Source organism: Dunckerocampus dactyliophorus, chromosome 5, assembly GCF_027744805.1.
Source record: "Dunckerocampus dactyliophorus isolate RoL2022-P2 chromosome 5, RoL_Ddac_1.1, whole genome shotgun sequence".
Lineage (NCBI taxonomy): Eukaryota > Metazoa > Chordata > Actinopteri > Syngnathiformes > Syngnathidae > Dunckerocampus > Dunckerocampus dactyliophorus.
The window spans coordinates 13,688,452-13,715,069 of record NC_072823.1 but is presented as its reverse complement, the minus strand read 5'-3'; the positions used below and the strand labels follow the sequence as shown (position 1 = coordinate 13,715,069).

The 26,618-nt window shown below is 41.8% G+C and overlaps 1 protein-coding gene across 5 annotated transcripts; it reads left to right on the top strand.

The window, feature by feature from the left end:
* On the top strand, window positions 1-24,937 carry ano5a (anoctamin 5a). 5 transcript variants are annotated; one of them, XR_008570523.1, is made up of 23 exons: window positions 1-201; window positions 1,525-1,592; window positions 4,075-4,203; window positions 4,463-4,504; window positions 9,699-9,797; window positions 11,440-11,508; window positions 11,604-11,882; window positions 15,832-15,948; window positions 16,097-16,213; window positions 16,290-16,423; window positions 16,523-16,628; window positions 16,747-16,807; window positions 17,134-17,285; window positions 18,939-19,013; window positions 19,274-19,487; window positions 19,576-19,754; window positions 19,826-19,923; window positions 20,021-20,151; window positions 20,848-21,053; window positions 22,858-23,048; window positions 23,172-23,210; window positions 23,308-23,586; window positions 23,681-23,828. XR_008570523.1 is itself a non-coding variant. In XM_054777681.1 (22 exons), the coding sequence occupies exons 1-22, from the start codon at window positions 150-152 to the stop codon at window positions 23,852-23,854; spliced, it is 2,799 nt and encodes a 932-aa protein (XP_054633656.1). In that variant the 5' UTR covers window positions 1-149; the 3' UTR covers window positions 23,855-24,937. The 5 variants fall into 5 exon arrangements, 4 of the variants coding, with proteins under 4 accessions (XP_054633656.1, XP_054633658.1, XP_054633657.1 ...); XM_054777681.1 differs by lacking the exon at window positions 23,308-23,586 and having other exon boundaries at window positions 23,172-23,277; window positions 23,681-24,937; XM_054777683.1 differs by having other exon boundaries at window positions 23,308-23,831.
* Window positions 24,938-26,618: the final 1,681 nt, after the last annotated feature.

Here is a 26,618-nt window from a genome sequence, read left to right as displayed (position 1 = left end):
GGTGAGGGGCTCGGGTTAGGAAGGCAGCCGAGTCAACTAAGAGACAACACACAAGGAGGTCTCGAGAAGGACCTCGACTGACGGCGGGAGAGGAGGTCGACAGCAAGTGGATTTACGTGTGTCATTTTTTGACTCTCGAGGGACGCAAAATGCAGCGAGTCACTGGCAGCTTGATTGAGATGAGTCCAGGCTCTTACGATGGTGAGCTAATAAAACATTCAGCACGTTGTTTGTTAGCATAGGGGAATGACTTTTCTGCAACTTAAAAGTTGCACCACTGACACAACTAAATTTAACTGATACAAATATAATTGTAAAAAGAACAAACGCCACATGCACACAATCAGTTGTTGCAAAATGTTTTTTCCCCAATTTTAAACACTATCCACCTTCACCTTCACTATCCACCTAGCGTGGAAAAAGGGACAGTGTAGCTAGCTATTCTACTAAACCGCTTACTGGAAACAAAGTCTAACACTTCCGCCATTGTTTTATCTAAATAGCTAACTACTTGGTTCTGGCTTTATGTGAGCTCCAATATGCGTTTTTTTTAACCTCCTCACATGCAAGCCTCGTGTTTACTGCAATAGCTCATGTCAAAGAGCAGGTGTAACATCAACTGTAAACGCTCTTCCTGCTGTGGTGCTTTTTTTTAATCTTCGTAGAAATGCATGCATTACAGTTGTACGTGTGACCTTGCTGCGTAAATGTGGTGAGAAAAAAAAAGAAAAATAAGCAGCTCTGTGGCAGTTTCACTCTCATCAGATGCCTTCTGTTGAGGAAAGACCTGTACGTATAGAGAGGAGGGCGAATATGCTTGTATGCTGTTTGCTTTAAGGCTGCGTGCCAAATGCAGAAAAAGGCTAAATTGTTTTGAGACTCCTATTTCACGTGGAAGCAACCCACATCAACATAAGTGTTAACTAAGAAAAGTCAAAATAATGACAAAAACTTATTGTTGTGTATCCATTTCCACATGTCTGTGGGTTGTAAAACAGTCAAGTTCCAATTCTTGTAGTTGAGTGTCAACTGTAGGAGTCCAGATGAAATGACAATCACTTATTGGGATGTTTAAAAACAGAACTGGCTTTAGATTTCCCTTTGGAGACAATCATACATGTTTGTCTTCTCGTATTTGCCTTGTCATTTGATTATGTAAATTATGTCTAATTGCTGTAAATCAATTTGTCATACAGCAAAAGGCGCGTCATAAATTCGAGTCAATCTGTTCAATCTCACAGGCAGCTTTGACTGCCTGTCCTTTTCCCTCACTTGGCTTCTGAGTCACTGCATGATACCATAACTGCGAGAAGCCCTGCCTCCAACTGTGGTACAAATATAGACCACAACATTTGCTGCTCGATTAAGTTCATTATCACTTACAGCTCAACTTCAATACCATTGACCTGCCTCTCATATTCTTTATGCTCTTCTTACTCTTCTTTATGCTGGTGAAACAATATGGTTACTTTAACACTGTCTGACATTTCTATTTTTTGTGTGTCTCATGTTACTGTCTTGCAGATGGCATGCATGGCTACCCCCAAAGTGGCTCATACAACACAGAACCCTTCCAACATGAACATACCGGGGTAAAGACTTTATGCAAATACATAGAAAAATAACAAAAGTATTGCGACATATCAGTCTACAGTAAGCATTAATCAATTAGGAATTGGCAAGTGAATCCATTTTGCACAATTGTATTCTTCCAATTTTGTGGGAACAGTTGGTGGGTGAAGCCCTTTTTTGTTGCATCATGAGCAAAGTCCATAAAGCCATGATTGGATGAGTTTGGAGTGGATGTAAAACACCTTAGATCAGGGGTCTCAAACTTGCGGCCCGCGGGCCATTTGCGGCCCGCCAAGTCACATTTTGCGGCTCGCGACTTGACAGGAAAGACTACTGTAAATGCGGCCCGCAAGGTCTAAACTAAGCCAATGATGCTCAGAGTTGGTAAATATCAGCTCTTAAATTAAACTTTAATTTAAGAGCTGATATCTAGCAACTTCCATGGTTTTCTTGATAATAACCAAAATTAGATGTGTTTCCTGCAGCATACCCGATATCGTTATAGATATCATCGTTATCGTGAGCCTTACTCCCAATACTTGATGAGGCCCAGCCTCACCCAGACTCTACCTACAGTGCCCCCCGGGTAAACTGAGTTTGAGACCCCTGCTTTAGATGAACTGGCACAAAGATTGAGGCCCTTGGACCTCACAAATGTTCGCTTGGATATAGTCAATGGTTTCCTCCATTTTCACTTTCAGTATGTGTGCCCCAATACTTCTGTCTGCAAAGTAGAGCTGCAATGATTAATTTAATCTTTGATTAATCAATTATCCAGGTAATCGCCAACTATCGGTCACCAATCGGAATCAGCCGATTTCCGTAAACCCGCGATTGTCATATGCCGATGAACGCCTTTCAAAGCCGATCACAAAAACTGATCGGCATGCAGCGGCAAATTCTACATGTCTGCTGTATCATGTAGGGTTGCCGATAAAGCCAATAAAAGGCCTCGTCACACACTGAGCCGACAATGGACACACATTGTCCCGTATTGCCGCGAGAATCAAAACTAGTCTGTAAAACCTCAATGGCTTCACTTCGACAGCTGACACAGGCAATGCCAATCGATGCCACTGTGTTTGATCACTCCCTTATCAAACTTATTGCTGTTCATTACATGCTAACTTTTTCAAGTGGGACTGAACGTTGTAGACACGCTCACCAGAAAGAAATATAAACTGTAAGACAAGTTTTTGTTGAGGTGTGGATACCAGCATTTATTTAATGTTCTGGAAAAACAAGCAAGTCATCATGTTGAAATAAGCTATGACAATAAATATTAAAATAAAAACAGTAAAAACTAAAAATAAAAATACAACAAGGGGCTCAGTCATGCCTTGTTTATCATGGTTGGTTCCAGACCCAACCGCAAGTGAATTTCCGCAAAGTAGGATTCCAGATTAATAGATGAAATATTTTCATAGTTACAACAGAAAAACAACAGAAAACCTCTTTATGAATTTTTAAAAACTTTTTTTTAACATACTTACTTACATAACGTATGTGCCACGGGACATACGTGACAAAAGAGACGCCCAGCCGCTTTAAGCATAGTAAGCTACTGAGCTAACTAGTTAGACTCCAATTTATATATTCTAAACTTAAGAATGGGTTTGAAACTGAGGAAGAAGGACAAAGTAAGAAGCCAAAAATGTACCACTTCCACACAGAACGAGAGGAGCACTTTTTTTCACTACGGCATGTCAGACTCTATGGCTGCAAGGTAAGGTAATGTCTCATAAACATAACTTTCCTGACACCTAGTGACCAGAATATTACATATGACTTATCTTTCAATATTTTTTTACTAAAAACAATTGTCTATTTTTTAAAAGCCACAATAAGAGTGAGGGAGTGATGTGCGAACCACGATGTAGCAACGGACGACTGTACTGGTAGCTCTCGGTCTTTTTCATTTTGTAAAAGTATCATGCCGTAGAAAAATGTTGGAGACCCCTAGTCTAGGGCCTAACCTATTACTCGATTATATTATCTCTTTATCATTTCCAACAAAGTAATGTAACCTAGTGCACCACCACTATGTTCAGTGGCGACGCATTACTAACTAAAGTCTTTCATTGCAAGAGTATGAAAAAGATGGTTATGTCTCAGTGACAACAGTGCACATGCATCTAGTGTTACTTCAATGGAGTTAGATCACGGTCAATGTTTTCTGATCATACTGTCACTTGGGAAATATCGCCAATATTCCAAGTATTTTACACATCACAGCAGATAGTGGCGCTTAATAGCTGGTCTGAAAGAAGAAGACACCGACCAGATGGAAGAGCATGACTCAGTGGCGACTCCACCTGATGGGAGAAGCTGAAAGACATGACCAGATGCGCATCTAAATCATCTATCTTGGATGCAGTTTGCTGTGTAAAATAATACACTTTCAGTCATATGTTGCCTTTCATAGGTTTTTGCAACTTTTTCAGGGTTTTGATGTGGGTTTTTTGCATAAAAATATATATGTCCTCTTCCCCCTTTTTAAAGTCTCATGACGTGTGTGTGGAGACTTGCGAGTCTCTCAACACCAGCATGGCCTCCCTGGCCTCGTCTGACCGTAGCGACGGTTCTCAGATGGATCCTCACACCTTGGAACCAATCAGTTCTTTGACTGGGGTAAGACACCAGTCCAAGAGACAGGTGCATTCTGCTGTGTCTCCGTGTCCATGGCATGTGACATACCCATGCTCATATTTTGAATTGAGCTAGATACATGCCTTAACTCCACAGTAGTTGCTTGTTTGATTATAAATGCTTTTTGACATTGAGCATGTTTTATCACGTGTCGGTCATGGCATTGATCTCTAGTGGTTTTCTGTACAAAGCGAAAATGATAAGACTACTGTAAGGCCCACTGTCACTGTTCCCTCCGCAGTTCTCAAGAAAGCGGGCGCTGTTCCTGAAGTTTCGTTCAAGGGTATGGCATGTAAAAAGCAGGCTTGTGATGTCATGCAACTTAATGCGTATTGTCCGTTTGCTGCCTACCACCCTTTAATGTTGAGATTGCCCATTAATATTAGAAACTAACAGAATGAAATGTGCATATCTGTGGGAAAGAGCAGATTGCAGGGCTGTCTTCATAGTCAAACCTGATTCGTTGATTAATAGTGAAATGTTTTTTTTTCTTTAAAGAGCATAGCTAATGGCAATCCCGACAAACAGATGTCATCTCGACTTTTTCCACCTCAAAGAAACAGGCTTTAACACTCACATAAAGAAATAGGCATGCAATGGTACCCTAATTTGGTGACACAGAAAGCAAGACGAACAAATCCCCAGCACACGGTCGCTGTTGCTGCACATCAGAAAAATAAACATAGAATAGTGACTGTGTCTGTGTAGGCTCTCAGTCGTACAGGAGTTGTCCATCGAGGAAAAGGCTTCTTGAGACGTCATCTGTACTTCTGTGTAGAAGGTGTCGGACGTTTCGCTCCTCATCCGAAGAGCTTCGTCAGCAAACTAATAAGTGCTGGTAGCTTAGGCCTTAAATACAGTAAGAGTGGGCGGAATTGGTGTGCCAACACCCTCCTCCTATTGGTTCGTTACACTAAGCCTGGGCGGAGCAGTGGTATAATCCTATCCTGTTATTCACACCTACGATAAAAGGGAAGTGTCGCTCCCTGAATTGGGTATGAACGACTCTGATACTGGATTGTTAGCATCTATTGTTCTGGCTCGGCCCTGCCTTCACCTCATTTGCAAGACTAAGAGCTATGGGTTTTGGTCTCAGTAACCTGCTGAACACAGGGTCCAAATTAAACCTCAAACCACCATTCCGATTCAATGATGGGTTCTGTTGTTTGACAAAAATAGCTTCCTTTACTCCTCTTTCAAACCATCTGTTTTCTTTGGCCAAAATCTTTACCTCGCTGTCCTGAAAAGAGTGATTGGTAGCTTTCAGGTGTAGATGTACTGCTGATTGAGGACCACTAGCATTGTCCCTGCGGTGTTGATAAAGCCGACACCTTCTACACAGAAGTACAGATGACGTCTCAAGAAGCCTTTTCCTCGATAGAATAGTGATAACTATTCTACTATTCTACCTGCCAAAAGTCTGTTAGCAGCCTAATTTCTTGCCTTAAAATTCACTGTTGGGGTTTAAAATGAAGTTGGTCGAGCAATCTATTTTAAATGATACTCAAAGATGATCCAGTGATGTTGGCTGTATCAAAATAGGCTATAGGAAAAATGTAGCCCAGCAGCAGCCGTGGCCACCCTTCAATCATGGAATGGTCGACTATTCTAAGACATCCTTAGCTCATTGAGCATATATTTTTAACTCCTGTATCTTCAGACCTCATTAAAACTGCTTTGTTCTCAATGGTCATTATCATATGCCACATTGAGGAGGTGTTGGCATAATTACAATTTACTACTTGTTATCGGCTTATGTTTATGTGTGTGCTTTTGTATTCAGGTTGACAGCTTTTGTTCTCTGCTATGTGTCCTATGTATTTGTTTGGCACTAAGTCGTTCCAGGCTTATTCCTCTAAAATGTTAGTGTTGCATGTCCCTTTAAAACTACTAATTTGTAGAGTTACACCATGTTTTACATGTGCCCTAACATAAACCGGACCAGAAAGGAAACAAGACAGCACCCAGTAGTTTGGGGTTAGTGGTGGACGGACGGAACTCGAGCAGCTCAGCACAGCACAAAGACATGCACTGATTTCTGTAAGGCTAATCTGTAATCACAGCAAATTAGAGCTTCTGCAAAGCCCAGTTAAGGAAGGCCGCCGCCCTCGCATGGTTGCCATGTGCCGATCCAGTCCAGATGTTAATGTGGGAATTTAGGCATTTAAGACAACTGTGAAAAGGTTAAATAGCTTCTCTAGCAAGTTTTTTTTAATCATACCTTTGTCTATTGGAATTGTCTGGAGCCATTCGATTGCTTTTAGACTCAGACTGAAGAGCTTCACCATTGACAGCCTTCAGACAATATTAGCCAGAATGTAATGTCAGCTGAGCTTTAAGTGCTTGTTTTGCAGGCTGCTGCCATGCAATGCGGGTAGTTGTGTTCCGTTATCATGTGACCTTGCTAGCAGCTACTGTTTCCCATCAATTTGATGACATCATCTTGAGGGGTCCTTTACTAAGACACTCCGTTCTCTCCCCCTCCACCTCTGCGTTTTGTGGGACCTCTGAGTGTGTAAGGGCTTGTCCCAGGCGGTGCAACAAATGCATGGAGCTTCTCTTGAGCATTGAGAGTTGAAGGCAGAAATGCTTTCAGGACTCCCTGAACAAAAGGAGGGGTGATCGATCAGGAAGTCAGCTTTTTCGCTGATGCATCATAGCCATAAAGGGTGGTGGCCATGAAGGTAAAGTGCTCTTCCTCTCCTCCTCACAGTGCACAGGCTGACAGGGCCAACATTTCTTTTTCTTGTGATGAAATGTGGTGGTGGTTGTGGTGGCTGTTGCACTAAAAGTATGTCTGTGACGTCTAGTAGTGCAAGTTGTGCATGGTTATGTTTAGCTGCATGAACAAGCAGCATTGGCTGCTAGCAGACTTGCTGGTCTGTCCTCACTTGAAGCATTCCTTTGCAGTTTGTTTCCTCTCTGCAAATCACTGCAGGACTGAAGCTTGCTAATGCAGATGCATAGCATTTCTATCATGCAAAGATGCAAAGTAACATTAGCTGATTTGATCACATGCATTCCATAATATGGTATACATAAAGTGCTGATGTAGCTTTATCTTTGTAATTCTTTGTAATTGTGCACCCAATGGCTTTGACCTTCTGTTTGTTTTGTTTTTTTTACACAAACATAATTTTCATCTCCCAAAAGGCAAAACCAACTCAAATTGAATTACAATTCCCTCCTTTTTATTTAACATTTTAGTAGTGAAATAACATTTGTTTGAGGCTCTTGATCTGTAATATAATCAATATAATATCAAAAATGAAATACATTTTATCCGTGAGAAATGACTGTTATCATGTACTTTTTTACCTTGTTATTAACCTGAGGTCTGAGGTCCAGCAGTGAAACCTCCCTCCCTCTCGCTCACTACTGAGTATGGTTTGATCCATGTCACGTGATGACGTTTGAGCAGAATGGGGGCACGAGTATCCTGCCTGCAGAGGGCGCCCATCTGCCACACATATCCTGACTTGATGGCAAATGACCACTGAGTATATACAGTATATATACAGTATATATTTTTCCCATCGCTGCGCCCTTTTGGGAATGCCGCCCTGGGCAATTGCCTTATGTGGCCCATTGCTACAATCGCCACTCTTTAGTCCATTATGGACAGCAAGAATTTCAGGAGATTATAGCTAAACTGTCATACTAGCCAGAGTATGGCTGCTGGATATTCCACTCTAAATGACTCTGCTTAGTTTGTGTTTGTAATCTAAGTAACATGGTAACTGTTGATATGCTGCTTTTGGGTTAGATGGAGAAAAGACATACATGGTACTGTGCAAAAGTCTTTGGGCATTACTTTTTTCGTTGACGTTTTCCATAGTAGTCCATTGTAGTAGTGAACTAATAATAAATAGTATGGGTATCACGATACACCGCTCACGAGACGAGACGATACACCAATGACTTGCAAACGTCTTACAGTTGTGTACCTCTTCAGACTTTTGACCTGAAGCCATGTACACCCTCCTCTTGCACACTTAAAAAACATAAACCTTTTTATCTAATTAACTTGAAATATTGAAGATAATTCATTGATTAATTGGTTTTTATAGTACTTACGGGTAAAAAATGTAGCATTTTGATAGCTTGTTCCAACATCCACCGGGTTCTCAATAAATGGTAACGCCATCTCCAAATGAGTTGCACATTGAAACAACGCTTTCATAGCTGATTTTACGCTGAAAGTCTGAATATATCCTGATGGTTATGGGTTTAGCCTAAGTTACCATGGTGATATAGCTACTTTAAAAGAAAGCCGCCTTCGTTGCAATGGCAAGCCGGGCTTAAGATTCAACATACCTCTCTAACCCACTAAACTCGCTTCGCAGTATACCCGCTAGGATCATCATGGAATTGCTTGTCTGTTTATCATTCCTGATGAACCAGCACAACATTGGTGGTCTGCACTCAAAGTGACATTTTTTATAGGGTCCCTATCATTGCTCAAACAATATATCTAATGGTGCTTAAAGGAAAACTGAACTTTTTTTTGCGGAATTTTGCCTATCATTCACAATTCTTGGACATGAACACATGTCTTTGTTTTTTTGCGTGTTCTAAGGATATAAAAACAGATAGAGACAGCTAAAAACAGGTAAAAAGAGACTGCTCATTACTGCACGTATGGGAACCACTTATTCCGCTTTCTGAAAAATACTCCAAAAAGCGCCAACAATGCTTCATTTACATATGATGTAACGTGCATGTAACCGAGCTAAAGCGACATTGTTGTTGTTATTAACATTGTTACACCGATCGAGCTACTTTACTGGCGCATTGACACTTAGTCAGAACTAGCTACTAGCTGGCTAGCGACTAGCTTCCGCACAGACTCGCCTGCAGCACATGCAGCACAGCACAACCCTTCAGACCACTACAAAAAAGATACGGCTATACAGTATATTTGAGCTGACACCGCTGCTGATGTGTTTTTATTTCTGAGTTTGGAAAAGTTGACACTAGGTGTAGGTGTTTGTTTCCATATTGCTTTGTGATATTAATGCACAGAAGATGAAAGTACCCGTAATGCCTAAAAATGGCCAAAATACACAAAATACTGTAAGTATTACATGTTATCATGAATGTGCCTGTTACTACATGGTCACAGCATGTATATCAAACCATAAAACCTTGTTGGAGATTTTTGGAGGTGTTTTAAAAGTGGTCTTTGTAGGCGGCATCGGTGGATCCCATTATGTGCAGTGATGAGCTGTCTCTTTTTGTTTTTTTTTATATCTTCAGAACGCCCAGAAAAGAGAAACATGTGTTCATGTGTTCATGTCTCACATAAAGATTGTGGATGATGGGCAATATTCCAAAAATAGTGCAAATGTTTGTTTAGTACTCACCTAAGTACAGTGACTTTCTACTGACACTGTGTGATTGTATATGGTGTTGACTGCACCCCATGACTTGCTCATCATGTGTGTGTTGTGACATTGTGCTCTTTCTTTTTTTAGATTGGCAAAGAACAGCAGAGCAAAGACTCAATATTTTTTCGCGATGGAGTGCGCAGGATTGATTTCGTCTTATCTTACAGTGAAGATGATAAGAAAATGGTAAGAAACAACACACCTGTTTGTTTTTTTCCTGGGCCAACGATGCATCTTATAATGGTACTTGCCACTGTTTAGTTACCTGCACCAAGGATGCTGCCATAAGTACAGTGGTGTGAAAAAGTGTTTTCCCCCTTCCTGATTTATTTTTTTGTCACAATTAAATGTTCCAGACTGTTAAACAAATTGAAATATTAGTCAATGACGACACAAACACCAAAAGTTTAAACACCAAATTATTATTTTTTTTATTGCTTCATTATTACTTAGTGCCATCTTCTTTCTGAAGATTGGAGGTTATGGTTCGTCGGTAGCACCGGTGTTTGACTTTGCAGTCATGCAGTCATGATGTTATCCATCCATTTGCGTCTTGGTCTACCTCTTTTCCCTTTTCCTCTATTTTCTCTTCTATAAGTTGAGTTTGAAACAAGCTGTGTCTGATTGTGTGCTCAAATAACATGTTTTTCCTTTCCATAATGTACTAATGTAACTACACACAGAAGAACCCCGAGTCTTCCTGATCTCCAGACTGTGACTGTGGCCAACATGCTAACCACTAGACCACCGTGCGGCCTCTTGTATATCTTTAATATTTTATATATAATATACCTAAATGACCCTGCGGTTGGCTGGCGACCAGTCCAGGGTGTACCCCGCCTGTCGCCCGAAGTCAGCTGGGATAGGCTCCAGCATGCCCCCGCGACCCTAGTGAGGATGAAGCGGTATAGAAAATGGATGGATGGATACCTAAATGATAGAACCTTTGTTCTGACAGTCAACAGAGAGACGTTTGGTTGGCGAAGAACGGAACAGTGCAAAATGGTGTGTGTTCACAAAGTCATCTCAAAAGAAACTCTGCTCTTTAATATAGTTGAAAAGCCAGCATTTCAAGAAATGCTGCATGCATCTGACAGTCAGTACGAATTGCATGTGAGAAAATACATGTCACAAACACCAGTTCCATAGCTTTATATGACATATTAAAGAAAATATTGCATAAATAATATATATTATTATTATTATGTACTATCGAGCAGATCGTCAACATGGTCTGGAGTTCGATTGCTCTTCTGCGCCTCCCGCCCCCAATCTCTGCTGCAACGCTTGTGCCAGGCCCGAAGTACTTGAGTTACATTTTGCATGGACGTCATGTCAAGCTCCTTCTTACCCAGGAAATTTTAGAATCGGACGTGCACGCAAACATTTCCCTTCAGCAAAGATGGGGCTAACAATGTTGAAACATTACGAAGGTGTAAGGCTAGCGAAGGTTAGCGGCACACTGTATCCACCCCCCTTGCCAGAAGAAAACCCTCACAAATATTACACGCAGTAAGTAAACATGGTTTTGGCTTGAAAAATGTCTTTTTAAAAACGAACATTTGAAATTGATACAGAATAGTAGTAAATACGAAACGCGATTCAGACATTATATCGCTACAAGATTTTTTTTCCGGCACCCCATGATCCCTCCATTGATACTGTTTGTCTTGGATAGTTACCGGTAATTTCCTGAACATTTTCAATAGTTTCACCATTTCTTTGTATGTGAATTATGGCCATTGTGATGTTCTTCCTTGCAATATTTTTGAACTAAGAGTGAACATTTATGTATGCACTGTAACCTAAATGTATTTTGTTTCTAAAGGAAAAGAGGCAGATGTTTGAGGCCAACCTCCAGAAAGTTGGTTTGGAGCTGGAGGTAGAAGACAAAACTGTAAGAGCGTGCTGTCATTGATGTGATTATGTCTCAAAGTAGAAACAAACATAATCATGCGTGTGTATATCATATTTTATTTGTCATAAAATCAGGAAGCAGAGGATGGAAAGACTTACTTTGTGAAGATCCACGCCCCATGGGAAGTGTTGACCACTTACGCAGATGTGCTGAAGGTCAAGGTCCCCTTCAAGGCCATTGACATCCCAACCAAAAAAGAGTGGAAATGGCTGGTCAACCCTTTTCGTCTTCCGAAGCACATCATGCATCCTGACCCCGAAGTCTACACTGCTTGCTTCGACAAGAGCAAGTCTGACTTCTTCCTCATTGATGACAGAGACACCTTCTTTCCTCCTTCCACACGCAACAGGATAGTAAGAATTTTTTAAATCTTTTTATTACCATACCCTTAAAGTCAAAACAAATATACAATATATAAATACAGCATCATACTACAAATGGTTGTTGAGCAATGCAATATCTATGCAACTATACAGTACTTTAAAGGCCTAGTTACTGTATTTCTTCAAACATTTCAATGTCTGATACATAGATACAAGGAATATAGACTCAACGGGGCACATTACTTAAGTCAACCTGCACAGACCACAACGGCTGTAGCAAAAAATAAGTAATTCTAAACTTTAAGTGCAGGCCTTCTCCAAGGTAAAAAAGCCTAAGCATCTTGGTGCTGTCCCGCTGTCTAGGAGTTGTCAGGGGCTTTTATGTCCCTGGTAGGGTCACCATTACAAACAGGGGAGGGACCAGGCAAAGAGTGGCTCAGCAGAACCTAATGAAGACAAAGAACATCTTACCTTGATTTCTCTCGGTCGGATGCGGGTCACCGGGGCGCTCCTCTAGAGCCAGGCCTGGAGGTGGGGCACAATAGCAAGTGTCTGGTGGCCGGGCCTGCACCCATGGGGCCCAGCTGGGAACAGCCCACAGAGGTAACATGGGTCCCCCTCCAGTGAGCTCACCAAAGAGGAGACGAAAGGGGTTGGGTGGAGAGTGAGCTGGGTGGCAGCCGAAAGCTGTGATCTTGACCTCGACCTTGTCCAATTCTTGGCTGCAGGAGCTAGCTGTAAGTACGTGGAATGTCACCTCTCTGGTGGGGAAGTAGCCTGAGCTGGTGCGCGAGATGGAAAAGGTGTCTGGTCTTGTAATTCTTCAGACCTTTGAGCAGACAGCTACAACATTTCTTTAGCCAAGTCCTCAGCATCCACGGTGTGTCCATTGGGTTGAAAATTACTAGGTGTGGGGTCCTGCCTGTTTGTGCTTAACAGCAATTCATAATGTCCGCCCTTTGGAGTCTGTAGAGGGAATACTGGAGATTCCTCAGAGATTCCCTTATTCTGCTAAGGGACGTGAACGCTCACGTTGGCAGCAACAGTGAGACCTGGAAAGGCGTGATGTGGAACAGCTCCCCTGATCTGAACCCGAGCCGTGCTTTGTTTTTGGACTTCTGTGCTTGTCACGGATTATCCAGAACACCATGTTCAAGCATAAGGGTGTCAACATGTGCACTTGGCACCAGCACACCCTTGGCCGCAGTTCGATGATTGACTCTATGATTGTGTCGCTGGACTTGCGGCCACGTGTTTTGGACGCTTGAGTGAAGAAAGGGGTGGAGCCTGTCCACCGATTACCACCTGGTGGTGATTTGGCGCTGATGGTGGGGGAGGATTCTTGTCAGACCTGGCAGACCCAAACGTACTATGAGGGTCTGCTGGGAACGTCTGGCAGAGTCCCCTGTTAGAAGGAGTTTCAACTCCCACCTCCGGGAGCGCTTCAACCATGTTCAAAGGCAGGTTGTGTCTCCATTCTTCATGTGGCCGATCAGAGCTGTGGCTGTAAGGTGGTCAGTGCTGGAGTGGCGGTAATCCCAGAACCCGTTGGTGAACATTAGCGTTGAGGGATGCTGTCAAGCTGAAAGAGTCATTTCGAGCCTTTTTGGCCCATTGGACTCCCAAGGCAGCTGACAGGTACCGACAGGCCAAGCGGTTTGCGGCTTTGGTGGTCACTGTGGCAAAAACTCGGACATGGGAGGAGTTCGAGGAAGCTATGGAGAGGGCTTTGAAGAGATTCTGGATCACCATCCGCTGTCTCAGGAAGGGGAAGAAGTACACTGTCAACACAGTGTATAGTGGGGAAGGTCTGCTACTGACCTCCACTCAAGATGTGGACCGGTGGAAGAAATACTTTGAAGACCTCAATCCCGCTGACACGTCTTCCAGCGAGGAAGAGGACTCCATAGTGGGCTCTCCTATCTTTGGGGCTGAGGTTGCCGAGGTGGGAAAAAAGATCCTTGTTAGCAGGGGCCCGGGAGTGTATGAGTTGCGCTCGGAGTTTCTTCAGTGAAGGCAAGGCAAGGCAAGTCTATTTATAGAGCACAATTTGTACACAAGGTAATTCAAAGTGCTTCACAGAAAAGAAGGGTAAAGTCACTTCATAAAATCATTCCATAAAACATAAAATCATTCTAGAATCATGACATAAAAGTCCATAAATCATTCCATAAAACAAAAAAGTAAAAAATAATTATAATTGAAGAGTGCAGATAAAATACTTTCAGTTGTCATATGCTCAGTTGAATTCAAGTGTTTTCAGCCTGCATTTGAACATTGGCAGACTGTGGTAGCAGACTGCTCAGCACAGACTTTAGGAATCTAGTGCGTAACTCACCAAGGCAGGACGTTGGTGGACTCTGCAGATGATCTCAACTGTTTTGTCAAATGTGTCAGCTCTGGGTGTCTATCTGGCTGCAGAATCATTATTTATCTTGTGGAAAGGATTGCATTTTTTACCTTGAACTTTGTTATGGTTGTTATGTTATCCAAGATGGCGCTACAGAGGGCCGCCTGTGTTTAGCTCTTTTGTGCTTTTGGTGTCTTGGCCTATTTCTGTTTTTGTGAGCCCTCGTTGCTTGTTTTTCATAGATCCGGAAAGTTTTGTGGAGATTCTTGTTGGAGGCGCAGAAGCTCTCTATAGGATTTGTAGGAGACGCTGTTGTGGAAAAAATTATTTGCTGCAGTTTCACACTCACACAGACAAACAAGACAACACAACACAACAATGACAAACCAGGACAGTCCTTTCTGAGTGTATTTTTGCTGAAAACACTTTTCAAAAAATCCAATTTAGAACTGTAATAAATTAACAAATTGTTTGTTCATATTAAAGGCAGATAATGTCTGCCTTTAATATTATTATCCCTTTGCACATCTCAACTTTACTCTTTAATGACATTTTATTAATTTATTAGATGTCTGGGTCTAATTTAACCAACGTCAAATTCCTTGTTTGTGTAAGCATACTTGGCCAATAAAGCTGATTGTGATTCTCAAAGAATATTGCAAATTTATTGCCCGTAGATGTAGAAATGAGTTGTAAGAGCAGTGAAACTGGAGGGTTTGTAATCTGTTAATCTGTTCCTTAAGGCCCTGGATGCTGTAGGGGTTGGTTGACACTCCTCAACCTTCCTGGTCAGGTCTATTCAGGTGTGCTGGAGCGCAGGATAGTTGAATCTCGGATTCAGGAGGAGGAGTGTGGTTTTTCTCCTAGTCGTGAAACTTTGGACCAACTCTACACTTTCTGCATGCGAGTGCCCAACCAGTCAGTCCACTTGTGCTTTGCGGACTTTGAGAAGTCATTTGACCATGTTCCCTTGAGGAATTCTGTGGTGAGTACGGGGTACCAGACCACCTAATTCAGGCGGTTCGCTCCCTGTATGACCGGTGTCAGAGCTTGGTCCGCATTGCTGGCAATAAGTCAGACTCGTTCCCAGTGAGGTTTGGACTCTGCTGCCCTTTGTCACCGATTCTGTTCATTACTTTTATGGACAGAATTTCTAGGCGCAGCCAGGGCGTTTTGTAGGGATCCGGTTTGGTGGCTGCTGGATTGGGTGTCTGTTTTTTGCATAAGATGTGGTCCTGTTGGCTTCATCGGGCTATGATCTTCAACTCTGACTGGATTGGTTCACAGCCGAGTGTTAAGCGGCTGGGATGAGAATCAACACTCCAAGTTGAGTCTGTTTCTCGCCCGGAAAAGGCTACAGTGCCATCTCCGGGTTGGGGATGAGATCCTGCCCCGAGTGGAGTTTTTAGATACCTTGGGGACTTTTTCACAAATGAGGGAAGGATTGATGTGGAAGGATGGAAAATATTCTATTTATTAATAATGAATCCTGCGTCGCGGAAATTCACTCATCGTGATTGTGTCTGGAACCAAGTAATCGCGATCAACGAGAGACGTCCTCCTAATTCTTTTCATTTTAAATACGTATGACTTTGAGTGCTTTGATTAAATCTGTTTCTCTCTGCCAAGGTGTACTACATCCTCTCCCGATGTTCTTATGTGGCTGATGATTGTGAGAAAGACAAAAGGGGCATCAAGAGGCTGCTTAATAACGGCACATACAGCAGTGCCTTCCCGTTGCACGATGTAAGATCCTTTGAATGTACTTTTGACATGTTATATTAAAACTTAAGTGGAATATGCATTTACTATCTTCCTACAGCAAAGTAAAATCACAATATTGTTGAATGTTAAAAGCGAGCATGAATCTGAGGTGCCATTTGTATGTGTGCAGTGCAGATACTGGACAAAATCCCACGATCCTAATTGCGAAAGCCAAAGACATGCACTCTACAAACACTGGGCCGGGTTCTTGTGTTTCTACAAAGAGCAGCCCCTCAACCTCATAAGGGATAATACAGAGCACAATATCAATATTTGCCGCATGTGCATTTTGCTTGACAAAGTTGTTCCTTTCTTTTTACAGGAAGTACTATGGTGAGAAGATTGGCATTTATTTTGCCTGGCTGGGGTTCTACACTGAAATGTTGTTCATTGCTGCAGTAGTGGGAACATTGTGTTTCCTTTACGGATATTCCACATTTGAGAACAATGTGTGGAGGTGAGTTTTCATTCATTTTAATTAAAGATGCTTTGTTCTTAATAATAGTGCTTATCACGTATTGACCTGTTTAATGAAAGAAGTCTCAATTTTGCTTAGAAAGGAAATCTGTGATAACAGTATCGGAGGCAAGATGGTGATGTGTCCACTGTGTGACCACAAATGTACGTACTGGAAACTCAACATTACCTGCATCTCAACATGGGTGAGACATTGTTTACGTTCATGTTGAAATTGGTGATATACTGTAGTGTGCACCACTTACATGTCAACAATCAGCTGTTAGTCTCTCAATAATAATTCTCAAATGTATTTTCTTTCAGCAAGCGCACCTGTTTGACAATCCCGCAACTGTGTTTTTTGCTATATTCATGGGGATTTGGGGTGAGTGAATCAAATATCAGGAGGCTCTGGTTGTGCATTTTGTGAGCTGGGACACCACCTAGTGGTACTTATGATAGACTGACGCTAAGACATGTACTGTGCAGTAATGTACATACAGTACATAGGGGTTTTTCAATTATGAGCTGTACCTCCATTGGTAGGCTCAGCAGCTGAGGAAATGAAATATTTTTTGGGGTTAGTACAAGAAATTCCCCAACTGTTTGATACTCTCTGAAGAAAAGCTCACCAAGTGAAAACCCCTGCTCAACAAATACGTTCTGTTTACTATTGATTCTTTATTTTCTATTGACATATCTGATCTGCAGTGACATTGTTCCTGGAATTCTGGAAGAGGCGTCAGTCCCGTCTAGAGTACGAGTGGGATCTCGTGGACTTTGAGGAAGAGCAACAGCGACTGCAGCTCCGTCCGGAGTTTGAGAACCACTGCACCCTCCGCAAGATTAATCTCATCACTCAGGTGTTAATGTGCTCATTCAATACTTTTGTGATATAAATGTGTTGTAAGAGTTCGACTCATTCGCTGGTCTAGAAGTGAAGTGCTTCTGAAATGAACGTAGTAAACCTTGGCCAAATTTGGGTCACTAATTAAAGAAAATATAAGTCAAATATGCAAATTGGCTATAGTTTTCCAAATGTATGCTCAAATCCAAATAGTTTTTGGAAGTAATCTGTAAAGAGGCATTATTGAAACCAGATGTCCAAGGCTTTACTGTTGTGTCAAAAGATGAACGGCTTTGTCTTCATTTATATTTCCTTATCATATTTTAGCGTTTTGAAGGATGTGCTCTATTTGACATAGTGTGGTGTGAAAAAGTGTTTGCCCTCTTCCTAATTTGTTATTTTTCTGCATGGTTGTCACACTTAAATGTGTCAGATCATCAAACAAATTTAAGTATTATTCAAAGACAGCACAATTCAACACAAAATGCAGTTTTTAAAAAACGTATTATTAATAATGGAGAAAAATATTAAGGGGGTTGAGGGCATGTAGGTTTGGATTTTTTTTTTCTCCATTAGTAAAAAGTTTCATTTAAAAACTGCATTTTGTGTTCAGTTGTGTTGTCATTGACTAATATTTAAATTTGTTTGATGATCTTTAAGTGTGACAAACATATAAAAAAAAAAAAATCAGGAAGGGGGCAAACACTTTTTACACTATCTGTGGAAACTTGAGTGGCGACTTTTACAATTCTCAATCTAGCAACTGGCAAAGTTGCACGTGTAAGTATTTCCAGGGGTGTCTGTGTTTAAGGCCAGTTGCACCACTCGTATGCACTGGTCTGAAAGTGGTGAACAAAGCCTTTCCTGGGCATGCTACCTGTCTTTACTGAAAACGTTTGCCTTGAAAATTGATTTTTCCAACACAGAGTAAATGTAATGATTGTGTTCAAAGCACTTCAGACTATTCAGCTTGTCGAACCTGGCTTTGTTTTGTTTCTGATCAGCCAATCGGAGAACGGAATAATGCTGATGTTATTTTAGACCAGCAATAACATCTGCATCTGAAATCTCATTGGTTAAAGAAACAGCCCCATTGCTAGCAGAGTCTAGGTTTGGTTGGATTAGAACCTGCAAAATGGGTGTTCCATAATTTTATATGATCAAGTAAAATGCAAGTTGTCGCATGCATATACACATAAACCATGTACCCGACCAGAAAGATGATCACTTACGGTAATATCTTTGGTGTTATTGATTAAATGCAGTGCTTTAATTTCCTTTGACCACTTCCTATCCATGTGTAGGAAACAGAGTGGGCTCTTGACAGGAATACTGCAGATCTAATTGGGACATTATTTCTGTGCTGGATCACTGTGTTATTCTGGGTAAGGGTGGTACTGAGTTTAGTTTGGAAGAGGTGTTCTTGTGGTGCAGCCTGTGCAAATATGGTGCATATTTCTGGAAAGACGGTCACAAGTTCCTTCCCTGCTTCATTACCATAAAAGTCTTGATAATTGGGCCCAGACAGAAATGAGTGCAGGCCTGCTGTACTGTAGGCCTGCCTCAAATCTAACATGAATGGTCATGAAAGGAAGGTTGTGGAGTGTCTCTTCAGGCTATAACAATGACTGACTTTTTTTGTACATGCTTCTACTTGCTTGTGCTTTAGGAAATGGAGCCTTACTTACCCATAACAAGTAAGCTTACACGTGCATTTGTGTCTGGAGTCACTATCCTGTTCTGGGTAAGCATTGTATCATTTGTAAATATTTTTTTTCTTGTTCATTTTGTCAGCAAGTCCTTCATCAGCATCACAGTAATCATGTGACCTGCATGTGATATTGGCTCAGATATTTTCACACCGAAGCCCAGCTTGTCATTTACCTTGCTTTGTTTGTGTGAATGATTGTCTGCAGGCATAACAGTACTCACTACGATGTTTTTGGTGTATTTGTCCTGCAATTGCGATCGGTTGTCTTTTCATGTCGTGTCTCTGTCTCAAAGATCTCTCTAGTTATTTGCTGCATCATGGGAGTGATTGCGTACCGTCTGGCAGTATACGCCGCCTTTGCCAGCGTCATGAAAGACACAAATATAGACGGTACCTTCATGACCCCACAGCTGGCTACATCTGTCACTGCCTCCAGCATCAACTTCATAATCATCATGGTCCTCAACGTGATGTATGAAAAAGTGGCTGTTTGGATGACTGACCTTGGTGAGGGCCGCAGCGAGTTTCAGTCTTTGGTGTTAGCCTGTTGCGTGTACTTGTATAAAATCAGTATTTTTACTTTTTATTGTGACAGAAATCCCGAAGACCCACATGGAGTATGAGAACAAGCTGACGTTTAAGATGTTCCTCTTCCAGTTTGTCAACTACTACTCCTCATGCTTCTATGTGGCTTTTTTTAAGGGCAAATTTGTAGGCTATCCTGGAGATTATGTTTACATGTTTGGTCAAGGGACAAAACTCCGGAATGAAGAGGTAAGAGATAAAACAGCGCATTGAGGAGGTGGTTCCTGTTTCTAACATTTCATTACTTTGTTTGCATTCAGTGTGAGCCTGGTGGCTGTTTGATTGAGTTGACTACCCAGCTGTTTATAGTGATGACTTGTAAACAACTGTGGGGCAACATCCAGGAGGCTCTGGTCCCGTAAGTACCCTGTTGAAGCAGCCACATAAGATGTGTTCAAAACTTTAAACATATATTAAATACTGCCTCTACTCTGTTGCCCCCCTGTATGTGCCAGATGGTTAAAGAATTGGTGGAGCAGCAGAAAAACAAAAAAACACCCAGAGAGTTTGTACACACGCTGGGAGCAGGATTCAGACCTGCAGATCTTTGGATCATTGGGACTCTTTGATGAGTACCTTGAAATGGGTAAACCATCCATTCCATACGCAGTTCACTAGATAATAGTCTGTTCAGTCTGTTTTGTTTGGGCACTGTTTGGCTCTACGATACTAGAGGCAGTGTACAAAAACCATGACATTTTTGGTCATATTTTTTGTTGAAAACTCAATCCAATGAAAATCGGGGTGTACGAAAATCAAAGTATCACTGTAGTTCTAAATTTATTATACTCACTTGTAAGAGGTACCCCTGCACAAACTACGATACGCTGTGCTTTTGGAAGGATAATAATGCTGACTTTTGAATGGCATTGACAGAGGTTATGCAGTGCCTATGTATTATTGTGGTTGTAGTTTGTGGTGGTGTAGAACTGCATCAAACTATTAGGGCTTATTAGTCCATTTTTTAATCATGATCAATCACAATTTTGAATTAGGTGTGAAATATGGCCATTTTACTGCATAATGCATTATTTTAGGAGTTTGAAAATGTACTAAATCAGCAACTTTTAATATCTGTGATTTAAAAAATAAAGGGTTTGTATGTTCTCTATACGCGCCATTATGAATTATCCTCAACAATCTTTTTTGCAGTACATTGAGTGAGTGAAGATTGCATGTCAAATGTGTGAAGGGGTACACGACTGTAAAAAAATTTGGGAACCACTGCTGTAGATGATGATATTTCCTCCTAAATGACCCGTTTTTTCTTTTTGTGCTCCAGTGATCCAGTTTGGTTTCATCACGCTGTTTGTGGCCTCCTTTCCCCTGGCACCCTTGCTGGCACTTTTGAACAACATCATTGAGATTAGAGTGGATGCCTGGAAGCTCACCACTCAGTTCAGACGCCCCGTGGCATCCAAGGTTCACAATATCGGCGCTTGGGACGAAATCCTCAGTGGGATTGCCATCCTCTCTGTTGTTACCAATGTGAGTGGTGGATTAGATCTTTTTTTCCCCGACAATTATAAGATACTATACACAGGAAAAAAAACCTCACATTTCTGCAAATATATTTTCATGGGACAAATGACACGAAGAAGAAAATCTAGTCAGTGTACAGCTTGGATCACAGTGTACATTCGCGGAGCCCTCGAAATAAGTGGAACTGACAACAAAAGTGAGTACACCCCTAATGAAAATGTCTACATTGTGTCCAAAGTGTCAACACAGTATCGTGTGAATACCATTATACTCCAACACTGCCTTAACTCTCGTGGGCATGGAGTTAACTAAAGCTTCACAGGTTGCATCTGGAATATTCTTTTAGGCCTCGATGACAACCTTAGACACCTTGCGCTCCTCCACCTTTCGTTTGAGGATGCACCACTACTCGGGTTTATGTCTGTCACCTTTACCCTCAGCTTGTTTAGCAGGCTAGCGGTGGTCTTGGAGTTGTGTTTGAGCTTATTGTTATGTTAGAACACTGCCCTGCAGTCCAGTTTATGAAGGGAGGACCTCATGCTCCACTTCAGTATGTCACAATACATGTTGGCATTCATGTTTCCCTCAATGAAATGTGCCGGCAGCACTCGTGCAGCCCCAGACCATGACACAACCACTGCTATTCTTGACTGCGAAGACACACTTGTCTTTATACTTCTCAACTGGTTGACACCACACACGCTGACACTATCTGACCCAAATAAGTTTATCTTGGTCTCGTCAGATTGCAGGACACGGTTACAGTAATGTGTGTCTTGCGCATCGTCGTTAGAAGAGGCTTTAGAAGAGGCCTTCTGTGATGACTGCCTGTGTTTGATGCCGGTGGTGGCATGGCTCAGTTGGTAGAGTGTTCATCTCCCAACGTGAAGGTTGTGGGTTCAATCCTCCATCGAAGGCCCCCAGTTGCTCCTGGTGCTGCGTTAAGTAGGTAAACGTGTCGCCTTGGAGGTGGAAACGCGCTATACAAGTGAAACCATTTACCATTTGATGCAAAATGCGCCGTATGGTCTGACCACCGCCTTAACCTCTACAGTGCTGGCACCATTCATACATCAATTTTACAAACACAACATGTGACACTCAACTTCCCCGGTTGACAATGGCAAGGCTTGTTCTGAATGGAACCTGTCATGTTAAAGCACTGTATGGTCTCAGCTCAGTTTCAGGGTGTTGGCACCTAAAACCTGGGACATTTTTATGTAGAGCAACAATTTGAAACCTGAAACATCTTCATGTGGAGCAAAAATTTCAATTTCACATCAGAGTTCTTTGCCATGAGGTGCCATGTTGAACTTGCAGTGACCAGTGTGAGAGCGATAACACCAAATTTAACACACCTGCTCCCCATTCACAACTGGGACCTTGTAACAGTGAGTCACATGACACCGGGAAGGAAAAATGGCTAACTGACCCAATTATTACAGCTTTTGATAGGGGTGTACTCACTTTTGTTGCCATCGGTTTAGACATATAGGGGTGTACTCACTTTTGTTGCCATCGGTTTAGACACTAATGTTTGTGTGTTGAGTTATTTTGAGGGGACAGCAAACTTCTACTGTTATCCAAGCTGTACACTGACTACTTTACATCGTAGAGAAGCTTCAGTTCTTTGTCCCATGAAACATCAAAAGTCAAAAAATGTGAGGCGTGTACTCACTTTTGTGAGCTACTGTATCTGCCCAGTTAGACAATATTCATATGCAACTACTGAGCTCTTAAAAAGGTTTATCATACTTGGTGACCATTGTCAACGGAGTTGTCCTTATGTCCTTGTTGTCGTGTTTTGCAGGCATTCATTATGGCCTTCACCTCTGATATGATCCCACGAATGGTGTACATGTATAGTTACTCTGATGATATGAGTTTGAAAGGCTATGTCAAGCACAGCTTGTCAGTCTTCCAAATCTCAGACTTTCAAAAACAAAACGAGCCTGACGCACTGTTGAACCCCAAATGGTTTGTTGACATCAAAACCTGCAGGTGTGTAGACGTGATGTTATATTAAGTCACCTTTTAATTGTTTCTATTCTCATCGCTATTGATATGTATTTTGTGTGAGTTCAGAGTTGACTGAATGCTAATGCTCATTAATACATGTTGCAGTTATCAGGACTACCGATACCCTCCTAACCATGAGAAAAAGTATCAACACACATTCCTTTTCTGGCATATTTTGGCGGCCAAACTGGCATTTATTATCGTCATGGAGGTAAAGCTGTCCTCACTACCTGTCCAACAGGCAACATTAACACTGGCTGCCCACATATACTGAGAAGGGCATGTGAATATCCATCCATCTTCTTTACGGCTTATCATCACAAGGGGCGCGAGTATGCTGGTCAACATTGGCAACCACGAATTGTGATACGAATCGTTATTGAAACTAATTGTTACACCTCTAATTGTCAGTGTGTGTCCTGTGATTGGCTGGCCACCAGTCCAGGGTTTATCCCTGCTTCTCGCCCGAAGTCAGCTGGAAAAGGCTCCAGCATACCTGTGACCCTAATGAGGACAAGCGGTATAGAAAATGGATGGCTGGATGAACATAACTTATCCATTCTCTTCATTGCATATAGCTGTCTCAATTACAGCTGTGTCTTCTTATTCTGCAGCATATCGTCTTTACGGTCAAGTTCTTTGTGGCCTGGATGATTCCCGACGTTCCCGCCGATGTGAGAGTTCGAGTGAAGAGGGAGCGCTACCTAGTTGCGGAGTACCTCCACACCTATGAAGTGGAGAAGCTGAAGGGCCAAATCAGCCAAATGAACGATAGCGCCCCGCTCTGACATGAGGTGCTGTCAGGGTGTTTCTAGCCCAGTGAGCAACAGCTCACTGGGCTAGATACTAAGGAAATGATGATTTATAGTTTACAGCTTATAAAACCCCCAAATTCAGTAGGTCATAAAATGATAAATTGTCAATAAGTTCAATATTGTAAACTGTGGTATTGCTTCACATTCTAATCAGCAAATGAACTGCAAAAACGTCTTGGGCCTTTAATTTGACTGTCTGAATTGAACTCGTGAAATCAAATACATTTTGCACGATATTCTTAATTTATTGAGACGCATTAGTATAATGGGGGAGCACGGTGTTGTAGTCATGCCTGCTTTTTTATGCTAATGACCCGTTTTTGTTGTATTTCATGTGTCATTAATGGCACGCATGGCCTTTACGAAGGAGCTTACAGGTCTTCAGTCTTCACCTGTCCTGCTCTCAGCATACTGAAATTTACAGCACTTGAATATAACTTTTTTTGTATTCGTGGCAGTTTATTCTATGCTGTAATTGTAGGGTTGACAATGATCACATTGTACTGTAAGGAAGAAAAGCCCTGAGGGTGTGAAGAAATCATTTGTTAATGTGCTTCTGCTTGCCAGCATGTTGGAGCTGATGAAAGTCGCACATCCTTTAACTCAACTGCTTCACAACTCGGACGAACATTACACATCAGATGTTACCCTCGGCTGCGTTTGTGCAGGGAAGGAAAGATACATGCTTTTTTAATAGTTTATTTTTGAATGCGCACAAGGCACTTGATGAAAACCGCATGCCAGTCTCGCTGTTGTCATGACGACGCAGCATCCACACTCGAGTGTTTTGTAGCAGCAGTGTGACAATCTCTTTGTAGGATGTGGGGAGTTTCATGTTATGTTTTACTCAGGAAAGATATTTAATTTCATAAGGCTGTCTATACATAACAGTTTTACAATTTGAAGTCAAATTGCTTACAGCTATAATGTACTTATAAGTATTTCTGTTTGCTGATATTACTTTGAATTAGTAACATTCGCTTCTTTTTATCTTGTTATGAAATAAGTCGACCTATTTACTGTAATTTAGCAATTCAGTCGTGTTCACTTCCTAAATTAAAGTTTGTTTCAAGGTGTGTGATGATGATTTCCAATTGCTGTACTGTAATTGTCCACTTTTGCTGAAGACATTGGAACACGTGAACATTCACACAACAGATGGCCTGAGAGGACACTAATTAATATTCATCGTTTTCTCACACTAGTGGGTGTGGTTTACGCCCAAATATGTTGGCGTCCTCTTACCTGGCGCACAAACAGACGTTAGGTTGGCAAGAGCTCACTATTCTGAACATTGGTCCCTCCATATCATATTCATCCGTAGTTGCTGATCCACAGACTCCGCCTTCCACTTGGTAGGTCCCTGAAGGTGAAGCCTGCATGTTCTTCCACCACCTTAATTGTACATCCTCACCCTGAGCATTACAGCTAATTGACAACACTCAGGCTTGTAGCAGTGTGGCTTCTACAGTGCCATCTAGCAGCCAGCAGGTGTAGGTACAGGTGCTCAAATGTTTTGCCAGTGTTGATCACACACAGTACAGTAGTACAGTGGAACCTCAGCTTTTCATTTGCTCTTCAAGGTCTGACAAAACCCGAAACGTACAAAACACATTTTTACAGTAGGAAATAATGTAAACCCAAAGGTGAAAATAACGTGAAATATAAATGATGAATGAAATGGATTATGAGCATTTATGAGCAACCATTTTTTTCTTGTTGGCCAAAAACGGAACGCCAAGATGGAACTTATTGTTGATGCAGACTTTCCGTACATCCTGACGAGATCCGCCACGCCGACGCCATCTTCGCATTTTGCAATTAAGTTATCAAATTGCTGGCACAACCTTTTCACACTTTCAAATATGGAAAGTGCAGAGTTTCATCGCTCTTAATAAGACTCCATTTTTGTTTGAACTTTTGTTTAATCCTGTTAGCCTCAACACTAAGTGGTACTGAAAATAATACAATTCTTGGTCATTTTAGATCCTGTTTTGGATCATGTTTTTTCAAGTAGAGAGTCCCTATTCAAATGTCTAACATGATCACAACCATTTTTGAGTGTTTTTATTGTATATTCTTTCCAAGTGTCTAAAAAGTGGACTTTTTCTTGGTTATATTCCAGTGAAAGTCTGATATTTGGATTAATACTACCACTAATAGGTGGTTGGAGAGATTAGTCGTGTTGCCGTGGTACACTCCTGATCAAAATCTTAAGAGCAGTTGAAAAATTGCTAGAATTAGCATTTTGCACATTTGGATCTTAATGAGGTTTCAAGTAGAGCTACAATATGCAAAAACAAGAAGGGGGAGTGAGACAGCTGCAGCGTTGTCCTGTTGAAGAACCCAGCTGTTACCACACAGACGAGGGCCCTCAACCATGAGGGATGCCCGCTGCAACATCTGCATGTAAGCAGCTGCCGTTGACGACCCTGCACCACCTGAAGCTCCAGTGTTCCACTGAATGAAAAAGCTCCCCAGACCATGATGGACCCCCCTCCACTGTGCCGGGTAGAAAACATCTCAGGTGGGATCTCCTTGTCATGCCAGTAACGTTGGAAGCCATCTTGACTGTCAAGGTTACATTTTTTCTCATCAGAATAAAACTTTCTCCCACCTTTCAATGTCCCATGGTTGATGCTCCCTGGCAAAGTCTAAACGGGCAGTTTTGTGGCGTTGAAGGAGACGGTAGTCTTAGAATTTGTTTTTTGTTTTTTAAACCCTTTTCCCGCAGATG

Bases quoted from the DNA above. Each gene is read 5' to 3' on its own strand.
- ano5a (XM_054777681.1), top strand. From the start codon at position 150: ATGCAGCGAGTCACTGGCAGCTTGATTGAGATGAGTCCAGGCTCTTAC. The intron at 9,798-11,439 runs GTAAGAAACAAC...TTGTTTCTAAAG, and splicing joins GTGAAGATGATAAGAAAATG to GAAAAGAGGCAGATGTTTGA. The intron at 20,152-20,847 runs GTAAACCATCCA...TTTGTGCTCCAG, and splicing joins TGATGAGTACCTTGAAATGG to TGATCCAGTTTGGTTTCATC.